General features: G+C 52.9%; 1 protein-coding gene across 4 annotated transcripts in view; it reads right to left on the bottom strand.

Moving 5' to 3' along the window:
• The window catches only part of DNAJC4 (DnaJ heat shock protein family (Hsp40) member C4), an 80,434-nt gene that overhangs the window by 16,763 nt on the left and 50,667 nt on the right, over window positions 1-13,004 (bottom strand). For 3 of the 4 annotated variants that reach the window (XM_075130396.1, XM_075130397.1, XM_075130394.1), the window contains 2 exons: window positions 5,465-5,670; window positions 3,828-3,998 (listed from right to left, as the gene is read on the bottom strand). In XM_075130396.1, the coding sequence (XP_074986497.1) occupies window positions 3,828-3,998; window positions 5,465-5,670 (377 nt within the window). The remainder of the gene's footprint in view (window positions 1-3,827; window positions 3,999-5,464; window positions 5,671-13,004) is intronic. The other variant, XM_075130395.1, reaches the window with a different exon arrangement.

The following is a 13,004-nucleotide window of genomic DNA, read 5'->3' on the forward strand; positions in this document are numbered from 1 at the left end:
ATACTGCAGCAAAGGATCTGGGGGTGACAGTGGATTACAAACAGAATATAAGTCAACAGTGTGATGCTGTTGCCAAAAAAAGCGAATATCATTCTGGGGTGTATTAACAGCAGTGTTGTATGTAAGATACGGGGGTGGGGAGAGTGGTAACTGTCTTGCTCTATTTGGCACTGAGGAGGCCTGAGCTGGAGAACTGTGTCCGGTTCTGGGCACCACACTTTAGGAAAGATGCGGGCAAACTGGAGAGAGTCCAGAGCAGAGCAATGAAAATGTTAAGAGGTTTAGAAATCCTGACTTAGGAGGAAAGGTTAAAAACACTGGGCTTGTTTAGTCATGAGAAAAGACTGAGGGGACCTGCTAACAGTCCTCCAATATGTTAAGGGCTGCTCCAAAGAGGACAGGGATCAATTGTTCTCCATGGCCCATGAAGGCAGGACAAGCTGTAATGGGCTTGATCTGCAGCAAGGGAGATTTAGGATAGGCAGTAGGAAGAGCTTTCTAACTCTAAGGGTAGTTAAGCTAGAACAAGCTTCCAAGAGAGGTTGCAGAATCCCCATCTTTGGAAGTTTTTAGGAACTGGTTGGATAAACACCTGTCAGGGATGGTCAAGGTTTACTTGGTCCTGCCTCAGTCTAGGGGGCTTAACTTGATGACCTCTCGAGCTTCCTTCCTGTCTACATCTCTATGATGCCTAGTGGTTAGAGCAGAATGGGCTTGGAGTCATGATGCAGGGATTCTGTTCCTAGCTCTGGAAGAGGAGTGGTGTCTAGCGCTTAGAGCAGGAGTGGGCAAACTACGGCCTGTGGGCTGCATCCGGGCCGCAAGCCGTTTTAAGCTGGCCCATGAGCTGCACAACGCGGCTCGGCCCTGCTCCAGCTGGGGCGCTGGGTCGGGGGCTGGACCACGCGGCTCAGCCCTGCTCCGGGGTACAGGGTCAGGAACCGCACCACACGGCTCCCAGAAGCTGCGGCATGGCCTCGCTCTGGCTCCTACATCCTCCAATGGGAGCTGCATGGGCAGTGCCTGCAGATGGGGCAGTATGCAGAGCTGCCTGGCTGCGCCTCAGGGTAGGAGCCAGATAAGGGACATGCCACTGCTTCCGGGAGCCGCTTGAGGTAAGCGCTGCTCAGAGCCTGCACTCCTGAGCCTCTCCCCACACCCCAACCCCCTGCCCCAGCCCTGATCTCCCTCCCGCTCTCCAAACCCCTCGATCCCAGCCCGGAGCACCCTCCTGCACCCCAAACCTCTCATCCCCACCTTCATCCCAGAACCCACACCCCCAGCCAGAACCTGCACCCCTTCCCGCACTCCTGCCCCAGCCCTGATCGCCCTCCCACTCTCCAAACCCCTTAGTCCTAGCTTAGAGTACCCTTCTACACCCCAAATTCCTCATCCCCAGAGCCCACACCCCCTCCCACACCCCAACCCCAATTTTGTGAGAATTCATGGCCCGCCATACAATGTCTATTCCTGATGTGGCCCTCGGGCCAAAAAGTTTGCCCACCTCTGGCTTAGAGCACAGGTGGGGCTGGAAGTCAGGATGCCAGGGAGTCTGTGCCATGCACAGGATGCCAGGGAGTCTGTGGGTGGAGTGCACATGACTGTATGTCTGTGGCTTTCTCTGTGTACGTGTGGCTATCTGCGTATGTGCTCCCATTCACTGCGACTCACATCCTTTTGAGTCCGGTGAGTGTGTGGCAGGCCTGAGCAAAGCCCACACCAGGCTCTGATTCCCCCACACTGCCTGCCATGAATCCTGGGATCAGGCCCCGCAGAGACTGAATCCCCTTTGCCCACACCCAGGAAGGGCTGTGGGGAGGGGTGGGAAACTGGTGCTGGAGCTGCTGTCCTCATTGCATTCAACCCATGATCTGGGCACCATCCCGCCAGCACTAAATTCACACCCAACAGCAAGGGGCTGCCTTGAGTAAGGGTGCCCATCGTGGTGGCTGTGAATAACAGTGATCTAGACCTCCCAAGACTGGCATCCCCCAGGGCTGTGAGCTAGATGCCCCAAGACTGGCATCCCCTCTAATTCTGTGTTCTAGACCCTCCCAGGGTGGCATACTGTCCCACATTATGATCCAGACCCCCAAGATTGGTACCCCCTTCAGTACTGTGATCTGGACCACCCGAGACTGGCACCCCTCCAATGCCATGATCTAGACTGCCAGACTGGCACCTCCTCCAGCACTGTGATCTAGACTCTCAGACTGGCCCCCTTCCAGTGCTGTGATCTGGATTCCCAGACTGCCTCTCAGCACAGTGACCTGGATTCCCAGACTGCCCCCCCTCCATACAGTTATCTAGCGCCCTCAGTGCGGTGATCTAGGCCATGCCCCCTAGCCTGGCAGCTGTTCACTGTTCAATTGTGGGAATCGCTAATGTGCTAAAACATTAATAAGAAACAAAAGGCCCCGATGGAAGCCCTGGGCAGCTGCTGATACTTCTGGCAGGATACACATTCTTGGGAAGGGTGACCCCGATGCCTCCCTAGGGCAGCTGGCATAAGCTCCATGCTTTGAGGGTGCGGGGAGAGCTGCTCCAAGTGTCAGCAGATGCCCTGGGACATTGGCTCCTCCAGGGGACTGGGCCCTGACTGGTGTTCAGGTTATGACAAACCACATTGTCAGCCCCCACACCCCTTGGCTCGCTACGCTGCAATAGCTGCTCAGACATATAATGCCTTACAGATGTGCGCCCAGCTGCGCTGGACAGTGGGAAGCTGGGCTGGGGTGCCAGGGGTCCTGCTGAGATTGTGGGGGGAGGGACATGGGCTGGTGTATGTGTAGGAGATGTGAAGAGTGACACTGGCCATGTGGGAGTCTGAGATCATGGAGAGAGGCATGGGGGCCCGTGGGGATGTGAGTGGGAGGCCGAGATCATGGGGGGCTTGCACTAATGGGCATGGGTGGGGAGATACTGAGATTAGAGGGGGCTTGGGCTGGTGGGGGTGGGGACACTATGGCGCAGGGATGGCACGGAGGCCCCCAACCACACCCCACGCAGCACAACTCCAGACCCTTTGACTCTGGGTCTCCTCGCAGAGGCATGCTGGGATGGCACAGAGCAGGCCAGAGGCCAGTCAGGACAGCACTGGATGGCTTCTAGGAAACGCAATGAGATACGACTTCACCCCACAACCAGAGTAAGGGTCAGGACAACCCCCCACCCCAGCTGAGTTTTCTATAACCCTGTCAGTGCTAGGACCTTGAGGGTGCATGCTGGTGCTGATCTGCCATGCCAGGGTTATGGGTGGAAGTGCCAAGGGGTGTTATCCCCCATTCTACAGAGAGAGAAACTGAGGCACAGAGTGGGACCAGGAGTCAGTGGAGGCGGGATTCCTAGGATGGAGGGGTGGGGCTATCCCGGTCCTGGGAAGGACACTTCATACCAGCTGCCCCTTCCCTGAAGCCCATTCCTCCCATCCCACTGTGGATCCCATGCCCCCCTGTATGGGCCCAGGGACTATCTCCAGGCACTGGGAGAGGGAGTTGTGCGGGAGGCTCAAAGGACGATCTGGGGAAAGGGGCATTTCTATTGGCTCTTGGGGAACGACCCCTAACAGTGAGAGTACGCTAGCCTGAGCAACAGTCTCTTCCAAGGGTGGAGGAGTGAACTGCTAAGACCAGAGTCCTGGGGACCTGGTGAGCCTTCCTCCTGGGGAGGGGGAATTGCCTGGAGGCAATGATTCTGCTCTGGTGGGGGACACTGTGTAGTGCATGGGATGACCCTGCCCTCGGGCAGAGGATTGAACTCTGAAGGCCCCGAGCCCTCTCCCAGGCAGGCTGTCACACAGTGCCCCACCAACCCCTTGCCCCCACTACCTGTAGGCCACGTAGTGGGCGGCCACGCTGGCCAGCATGAGGAGGAGGCAGTAGCCAAAGAGCTTCCGGTTCCAGTGTTGCCTCTGCTTGGCCTGGGTGCCTGAGAAGGCCTCGGCGTGGTGAGTGCGGAACTGCTCCCAGTAGCGCATGTTCTCGTCGGGCCCTCGGCTGCTGGGAGACAAAGGGGCACTGATGCGGGCTGTGTTGGGGGCAAGGGTCTGACCCTAGGGGACTGCTGGCCCTGGACAGGACTCCTGGGGTGTCTCCCAAGGATCGAGCCTCAGGATCAGGGCAGGGGGCCGGGAATCAGGACTCTTGGCTTCTATCTGCCCGTTGGACCAGTCACCTATGAAATTCCCAGAGTATCAGGGCCACATGTCCCTTGCAGTGCTGATAGGGCTGCCTTGCTCTGGCGGTCTGTGAGACTCAGCACAGCCGTCCTGCCCCTCCATGCAGGGTCCACGAGCCCAGGGTGTTCTGGGCTGCCCCAGAGAATGGCCCTGCCCCAGCACACGCAGCCCCTCTGGAACGGTCTCTTCCCAGGGCTGGGAGATGCAGAGAGGGATGTCCCAGCCTGGGGACCCCTGCGCCAGCTGGGAGCACTCGCCTCACAGTGTGTCTGCTGGGGTCACACTCACTCACTCCCCTGACACCTCCCCCCAGCAATGCCTACGTGATGGCATGTGAGCTGTGGGGATGGCCCTATCCTGGCAAGCTGCCAGCCCTTCTGGGGGGCCTGGGGCCGCTGCAGGGGACTCAGCAACCAATGCAGCCAACCCAGCCTTGCAGTCCACAGACCCCATTTCCCCATCTGGGGTGGGGCAGATACGTGGCTAGATGGACCCATTAGTCTGATCCAGGGTGGCAGGCAGGATACCGGTCTAGAGGGGCCCCTTGGTCAGATCCGGGGGTTATGGGGGTGACTGGGCTGGATGAGCCCCCTGGTCTGACCCGGGGGTGGGGGCTAGCGGGCTGGATGGGCCCCCGGTCTGATCTGTGGGGTGGGGGTTACCAGGCTGGATGGGCCCCCTTGTATGATCTGTGGGGTGGGGGTTATGGAGCTGAATGGGCCCCTTGGTCTAAGCCAGCACTGGGAGGACAGTGAGCTACCATATCTCAAACAAGTCTTGCGGGGGGCTGGTCTCCATTGTGTTATGGAGACAGCGGCCCAGATGGAGCAAGCTACCGAGCCAGATCGTTAGACTGAGTGGCGAGCTGTTATGGGGCGAGGGGGCGGCCAGGGCAGGATGGGCCAAGTGGCCTTTTCCTGTTTAGCAGCTTCCTGACAGTTTGATGCTCAACAGCTTGTCAGTGGCAGCTGCTCACGTTTCAGCTGCAGCTCCCAGCACCTCTGTGCTGTCCTGAGGTCCCTGTGCTGGCCCTTCTCAGCTCAAACCTGCACAGGATTAGCAGGGGCTCAACACAGCCTGGGCTTTGGAGCCAGCCTGGGTCTCCTCACTGGCTCAGAACCAGTGTGGGATCAGGGGGTGCAGACATGGTGGGGGGGCAGCTGGGTAGTGAGGGCTGAAGGTTGAGAAGAGTCAGTCAATTACGTTGACAGGTGGGGGGATACCAGGCTCTGATCCCTTACCCCAGCATCACCTCTGTGCCCTGTGCCATGGCCCTGGTGCCCTTACCTGGTACTAGGCCTGGGTCCCAGGTCTGTGAAGTCAAAGGGGCTGTGCTTGGGGCTGCTGCCCGCGGTGGGCCTGGCTGCGTGCCAAGCCCGCTGGCTGTCATAGAGCCTCCTACTGCCCTCCTTGCTCAGCACCCGGTAGGCCTCATTCAGCTGGACGAACTGGCTGTGCAGGTCGGGGTTTTTGGGGTCGATGTCAGGGTGCAGCTGGGGGACACAGAGACAGAGGGGAGGGTGAGGGCCTGGGCAACAGCATCGGACTGAGGATCTACCAGCCCAAAGGAGCCAGCAGAGGGGCTTACACAGCAAGCCAGTGCAGGGCCAGCCAGGGTGTGAATCTACAGTACGCCCACTAGCTGTCCACTAACTGGCCATATACACGAGCCCTAGTACCCCAGGGCAGCCACAACGGCAAAGCAGTGCTAGTGTAGGCCTGACTGCCCCCATGCACACTCGTGCACCCCCATACCACGCACCCCTCCCCTACCACATGCAAGCACCCCACACCTGCACATGCATCCCCAACATGCACACTCATACATTTGCCCCGTTTCCGCACAACACACATCTCGTCCCGTCCCCCACAACCAATCCTAGGGCCCAGGCCGGCAGGCTCAGGAGAACACAGAGCTACAGAACCTGCCCCCAACACTGCGTGCCTACCCCACTCTCGTCAGAGCTGGCCCATGGCTCACGTTTATGGGGTGCAAATCCCCCTGGAATGTAAATAGGCTCCTGGTTAAGACCCCGCCGCTCGCTCTTAGACCTGCACTGCCCCCGCTTGACGCAAGTACCCTGGGGGCCATGCTGCCATGAGGTCACACAAAGGGCCTGGCTAGAGGCTTGTATACCTGCCAGCTTGTGTGTTGGTCCCGGGTGACTGGAGAGGGAGAGCCCATTTCACCCCACCCCTCCAGGAGCAAACTGCAGGGGGCACTTGTTTGGTGACAGGAGTTTCATTGGGTCTTTCTCAGGCCACATTTCAAACGTCACTGGCCCAGTCAGGAGACACAGTGTGTGTGACAGCCTGGCCTTGTGCCCAGGGCACTGAAGTAGGTGTCAGGACTCCTGGGGAGTCGTTAGACGAGGAGGTCCCTTCCAGAGCTAGGCGTAGAACCCCAGTGCCCTGCCTCTCATGCCTACCTTTCTCCACAGGTACTTTACTAGGCCGGGGAGGGGAAATACAATTGTTAACAGAAGAATGTGCGCATGCTTGTGCAGAAGGGTGGGTATGTGCCATGTGGGTATGTGCACGTATGCACACAAGCGACCAGGATTCTGTGCCAGGCTGGCGGAGATAGCAGGGCCTGGACTAGAGTGCCCTAGAGGCTAGTCTGATTCCTGTATCTCAAAGGCCACAGGACGTCCCTGAACTATTAGGAACTGGGGAAACGTTTGGGATAGGGGAGCCTACACAGGAAGGATGGGCTCCACCTAAACCAAAGTGGATCCAGACGGCTGGCACTTAACATTAAAAAGGTTGCAGAGCAGTTTTTAAACTAAGCGATGGAGGAAAGCCAATTGCTGCAGAGGCGCACGTGGATCGGACAGAGACTTCTCTTAGAGGAGAGTCTATTGATAGAGATTCTCTAGGTTTTAGTCAGGAGGAGAGGATGGAAGAGAATAAAGTATGGGACAGATTGGACAAGAAACATTCACATAAAGAATCTGACACATCAGAAAAGGGCAGACAAATAAACAGTGACAAGTTTTTAAAGTGCTTGTACACAAATGCTAGAAGTCTAAATAATAAGATGGGTGAACTAGAGTGCCTTGTGTTAAAGGAGGATATTGATATAATAGGCACCACAGAAACCTGGTGGAGTGAGGACAATCAATGGGACACAATCATTCTGGGGTACAAAATATATCGGAAGGACAGAACATGTCGTGCGGAGGGGATGTTGGGACTATATGTGAAAGAAAATGTAGAATCAAATGAAATACAATTCTTAAATGAATCCACATGTTCCACAGAATCTCTATGGATAGTAATTCCATGCTCTAATAAGAATATAACAGTAGGGATCTATTATCCACCACCTGACCAGGACAGTGATAGTGACAATGAAATGCTAAGGGAGATTAGAGAGGCTATCAAAATAAAGAACTCAATAATAGTGGGGGATTTCAATTATCCCCAAATTGACTGGGTACATGTCACCTCAGGACAAAATGCAGAGACAAAATTTCTCGATACTTTAAATGACTGCTTCTTGGAGCAGCTGGTACAGGAACCCACAAGGGGAGAGGCAACTCTCGATCTAGTCCTGAGTGGAGTGCAGGATCTAGTCCAAGAGGTAACTATAACAGGACCGCTTGAAAATAGTGACCATAATATAAAAACATTTAACATTCCTGTGGTGGGAAGAACACCTCAACAGCCCAACACTGTGGCATTTAATTTCAGAAAGGGGAACTATGCAAAAAGGAGGAGGTTCGTTAAACAGAAATTAAAAGGTACAGTGACTAGAGTGAAATCCCTGCAAGCTGCATGGACACTTTTCAAAGACACTGTAATAGAGGCTCAACTTAAATGTATACCCCAAAATAAAAAAACACAGTAAAAGAACTAAAAAAGAGCCACCGTGGCTTAACAACCATGTAAAAGAAGCAGTGAGAGATAAAAAGGCATCTTTTAAAAAGTGGAAGTCAAATCCTAATGAGGTAATTAGAAAGGAGCATAAACACTGGCAAATTAAATGTAAAAATGTAATAAGAAAAGCCAAAAAGGAGTTTGAAGAACAGCTAGCCAAAAACTCAAAAGGTAATAACAAAATGTTTTTTAAGTACATCAGAAGCAGGAAGGCTGCTAAACAACCAGTGGGGCCCCTGGATGATCGAGATACAAAAGGAGCACTTAAAGACGATAAAGTCATCACAGAGAAACTAAATGAATTTTTTGCTTCAGTCTTCACAGCTGAGGATGTTAGGGAGATTCCCAAACCTGAGCCATCTTTTGTAGGTGACAAATCTGAGGAATTGTCACAGATTGAAGTGTTACTAGAGGCGGTTTTGGAATTAATTGAGAAACTGAACAGTAACAAGTCACCGGGACCAGATAGCATTCACCCAAGAGTTCTGAAAGAACTCAAATGTGAAATTGCAGAACGATTAACTATGGTTTTAACCTGTCCTTTAAATCCGCTACTGTACCCAATGACTGGAAGATAGCTAATGTAACGCCAATATTTAAGAAGGGCTCTAGAGGTGATCCTGGCAATTACAGGCTGGTAAGTTTTAATGTCAGTACCAAGCAAATTAGTTGAAACAATAGTAAAGAATAAAATTGTCAGACACATAGAAGAACATAAATTGTTGCACAAAAGTCAACATGGTTTCTGTAAAGGGAGATCATGTCTTACTAATCTATTAGAGTTCTTTGAGGGAGTCAACGAACATGTGGACAAGGGGGATCCAGTGGACATAGTGTACTTAGATTTCCAGAAAGCCTTTGACAAGGTCCCCCACCAAAGGCTCTTCCATAAATTAAGTTATCATGGGATAAGAGGGAAGATCCTTTCATGAATTGAGAACTGGTTAAAAGACAGGGAACCAAGGGTAGGAATAAATGGTAAATTTTCAGAATGGAGAGGGACAACTAGTGATGTTCCCCAGCGGTCAGTCCTAGGACCAATCCTATTCAACTTATTCATAAATGATCTGGAGAAAGGGGTAAACAGTGAGGTGGCAAAGTTTGCAGATGATACTAAACTGCTCAAGATAGTTAAGACCAAAGCAGATTGAGAAGAACTTCAAAAAGATCTCACAAAACTAAGTGATTAGGCAACAGAATGGCAAATGAAATTTAATGTGGATAAATGAAAAGTAATGCACATTGGAAAAAATAACCCCAACTATACATACAATACGATGGGAGCTAATTTAGCTACAACTAATCAGGAGAAAGATGTTGGAGTCATCGTGGATAGTTCTCTGAAGACGTCCACACAGTGTGCAGTGACAGTCAAAAAAGCAAACGGGATGTTAGGAATCATTAAAAAGGGGATAGAGAATAAGACAGAGAATATCTTATTGCCCTTATATAAATCCATGGTATGCCCACATCTTGAATACTGCGTACAGATGTGGTCCCCTCATCTCAAAAAAGATATACTGGCATTAGAACAGGTTCAGAAAAGGGCAAATAAATGATTAGGGGTTTGGAACAGGTCCCATATGAGGAGAGATTAACGAGGCTAGGACTTTTCAGCTTGGAAAAGAGGAGACTAAGGGGGGATATGATAGAGATATATAAAATCATGAGTGGTGTGGAGAAAGTGAACAAGGAAAAGTTATTTACTTGTTCCCATAATATAAGAAGTAGGGGCCACCAAATGAAATTAATGGGCAGCAGGTTTAAAACAAATAAAAGGAAGTTCTTCTTCACTCAGCCCACAGTCAACCTGTGGAACTCCTTGCCTGAGGAGGTTGTGAAGGCTAGGACTATAACAGGGTTTAAAAGAGAACTCGATAAATTCATGGAGGTTAGCCAGGATGGGTAAGGAATGGTGTCCCTAGCCTCTGTTTGTCAGAGGGTGGAGATGGATGGCAGGAGAGAGATCACTTGATCATTACCTGCTAGGTTCACTCCCTCTGGGGCACCTGGCATTGGCCACTGTCGGAAGACAGGATACTGGGCAGTATGGACCTTTGGTCTGACCCCGTATGGCCGTTCTTATGTTCTTAATCCCTGGTTGAATTAGAGCAGATCTAACACAGCATGTGATAGAGAATCCACCACAGCCCCAGGGAAGTTGTTCCATTGGTTAATTACCTCACTGGTACAAACTGGCACCTGAGTTCTAGTCTGAATTGCTCTAGCTTCAGCTGAGTCCAAGCATCGCTGGCCAAGGTCCTTCCTCTGGGCTCACTGCCTGCGGATGGAGATGCTTTCACTCCTGACTCATAGGCCCCAGTGCTCCCGGTTAGGGCTGCAATTGCCTTTAACTGGATGGAAGAAAGGGCGCTGGATACTTTCAAAGTTAACAGCCAACGATTTCCGTCCCCAGCAGATGATGACTCCTTTGTTCCTGCAGACTCCTCCATCCCCAGGTGTGCAGGGACCTGCTCCCAGCCAGCTGGGCGTGTCGGCTCTACTCATCAGAGCAGCTGACTTCATGCTTGGGATGAAGAGGAGAAGGGGTGGAGGATCCAGGCGGCTATCCACTGGCCAGGAGTCTGCTCTGGGAGCTGTGATTTGGTCCTGCTCTGTACAAGCAGCCAGGCCAGGCTGGACCCAGGAGCGTGCCAATGGCCTATGGCCACCTCTTTGGGTTAACCCTTTGCTTGCCTGCATGCAAAGATCTCAGAGCACAGGGAATCCAGTCTCCCAAACCTGCCTTAGTTGAGACACATGGACAGGGGAAGAGACTCATCCAAGATCACATTGTAAGTTGGTGGTGGAGCAAGGACCGAACCCAGGTATGGAGAGGCCCAGCCACCCCTGCTAATGCCTACTCCCCTCATGCTAAAATCCAAGCCCTGTGCAGTTAGGGGTCAAAACACTCCTTTTCTTGTATTAGATTTATGTTTATCTATTTAATAGTTTAATAGACTATAAAAGCCCAAAGCAAACATGTTGACCTTCTTGAAACTAAACACTTTGATGTTGCCCAATCAACATTTTTGTTTGGAAATTTTGGCTTTTTGTTACAATTTGGAACTGATTTTTTTCCAAAATTTTGGAATTTCCCACCGAATGGAATTGTGTTTTCCAACCAACTCTTGATTTAAGCTTCTTTGCCTTGGCTGGAAATCTACCAGCGTCTCCCCGTAACGCTAGTCCCTTTGCCCCAATTCTCAAAGGCCAGGGGACACCTTGGCCTCAGACACTGTGCAAGCAGCCCTAGACACATGGAGGAGTTTACAGGTGCTTTCAACGAGACCCTGGCCCCTACCTGGCATTCCTGAGGACAGACTGGGACCGACTGGTGACTCCGCAAACATCAGAATCCATGCCTGCCAGCCCCTGTTGTGTTCTAAACCTAGAACCCTCCCAGCTTAGCATAAGTAGGAGCTCCGGGACCTAGTCAGTCTCTCTCTAGGAATGGCTGCAAAAGGTATCAGAGTACCTAGGCAGCAGGGTGGAGTGGTTGGGGCACTGGACTGGGAATCAGGAGACCCGACTGCTATTCCCAGCTCCATTACTGAATTTGGGAAGGTTGCTTCCCCTCCTACCCTTTGTTTATTTAGACTGGCAGCCCTTCAGGGCATGGAATGTATCTTGCTATGAGCTGGTGAAGCACCTGGCATGACAAGGATCCTCGATTTCGATTGCGTATCTTTGCAGTGCCCAGAAAGATAGGGAGCCCCAATCTTGGTCTGGGACCCGTGCAGCACCCACCACGACAGAGGCCCCAACCTTGGTCTGGGGTCTGTACAGTGCCCCGCATGAAAGGGGGACTGATCTGGAACTGAGATCTGGCACAACAAGGAATCCAATCTTGGTCATGGGTCTGCACAACGACAGGCCCTGGGCAGCACTCAGTGCAGTGGGACTACTGGACCTCAAGAACTTCTCTGCTCTCCAGTCCTTGATCCCCCATGCTGCTTTCTCTCCATGACTCTGCTAGACCCAGCTGTCTCTTGCAGGCTGGTGAGAGCGGTGAGGTTATCATAGAAATATAGAGCTGGCAGATACTTCAGGAGGCCATTTAGTGCATCCCCCTGGGCTGAGGCAGGACCATGTATATCTAGAACAGAGGTGGACACACTACGGTCCGCAGGCCACTTCTGGCCCGCAGCAGTGTGTCTAGCTGCGGCTGCCAGACATGGTGCTCTGAGCGGCATGGTAAGGGGGCCGAGGCCAGGGGGTTGGATAAGGGGAGGTGGGTCTCGGGGGCAGTCAGGGGACAGGGAGCAGTTGGATGAGGCCGTGGTTCTGCGGGGGATTGGGGGTGGTCAGGGGACAGGGGGGTTGGATAGGCGTGGGGATCCTGGGGGGCCTGTCAGTGGGCGGAGGTGTGGATAGGGGTCAGGGGACAGTGAACAGGGCGGGGTTGGATAGGTGTGGGGTCCCGGGGGGCCTGTCAGGGGTGTGTGAATAGGGGTAGGGGAACTGGGAGCAGGGGGGTTGGATGAGGGGCGGTCCCGGGGGGGGGTTAAGGGTGGGGAGTCCCAGGGGGACAGTCAGGGGACAAGTAGCAGGGGGTTTGGATGGGTCAGGAGTTCTGAGGGGGGCAGTCAGGGAAAGTGGGAGGGGGCGGATAGGGGGTGGGGGCCAGGCTGTTTGGGGAGGCACAGCCTTCCCTACCCAGCCCTCCATACAGTTTTGCAACCCCAGTGTGGCCCTCGGGCCCAAAAGTTTGCCCACCCCTGATCTAGACCATCCCTGGATGGTGTTTGTCTAACCTGTTCTTAAAAACCTCCAGGGAAGAGGATTCCACAACCTCCCTACGTAAAATGTTCCAGAGTTTAACTAGTATTAGAGTTAGAAAATTTTCCCTAATGTCAAACCTAAATCTCCCTTGTTGCAAACTAAGATGATTCTTTCTTGTCCTGCCCTTGGTGGACGTGGAGAATAACTGATCCCCATCCTC

The sequence above is a fragment of the Caretta caretta genome, chromosome 7 (assembly GCF_965140235.1).
Source record: "Caretta caretta isolate rCarCar2 chromosome 7, rCarCar1.hap1, whole genome shotgun sequence".
NCBI classification, from domain to species: Eukaryota; Metazoa; Chordata; order Testudines; family Cheloniidae; genus Caretta; species Caretta caretta.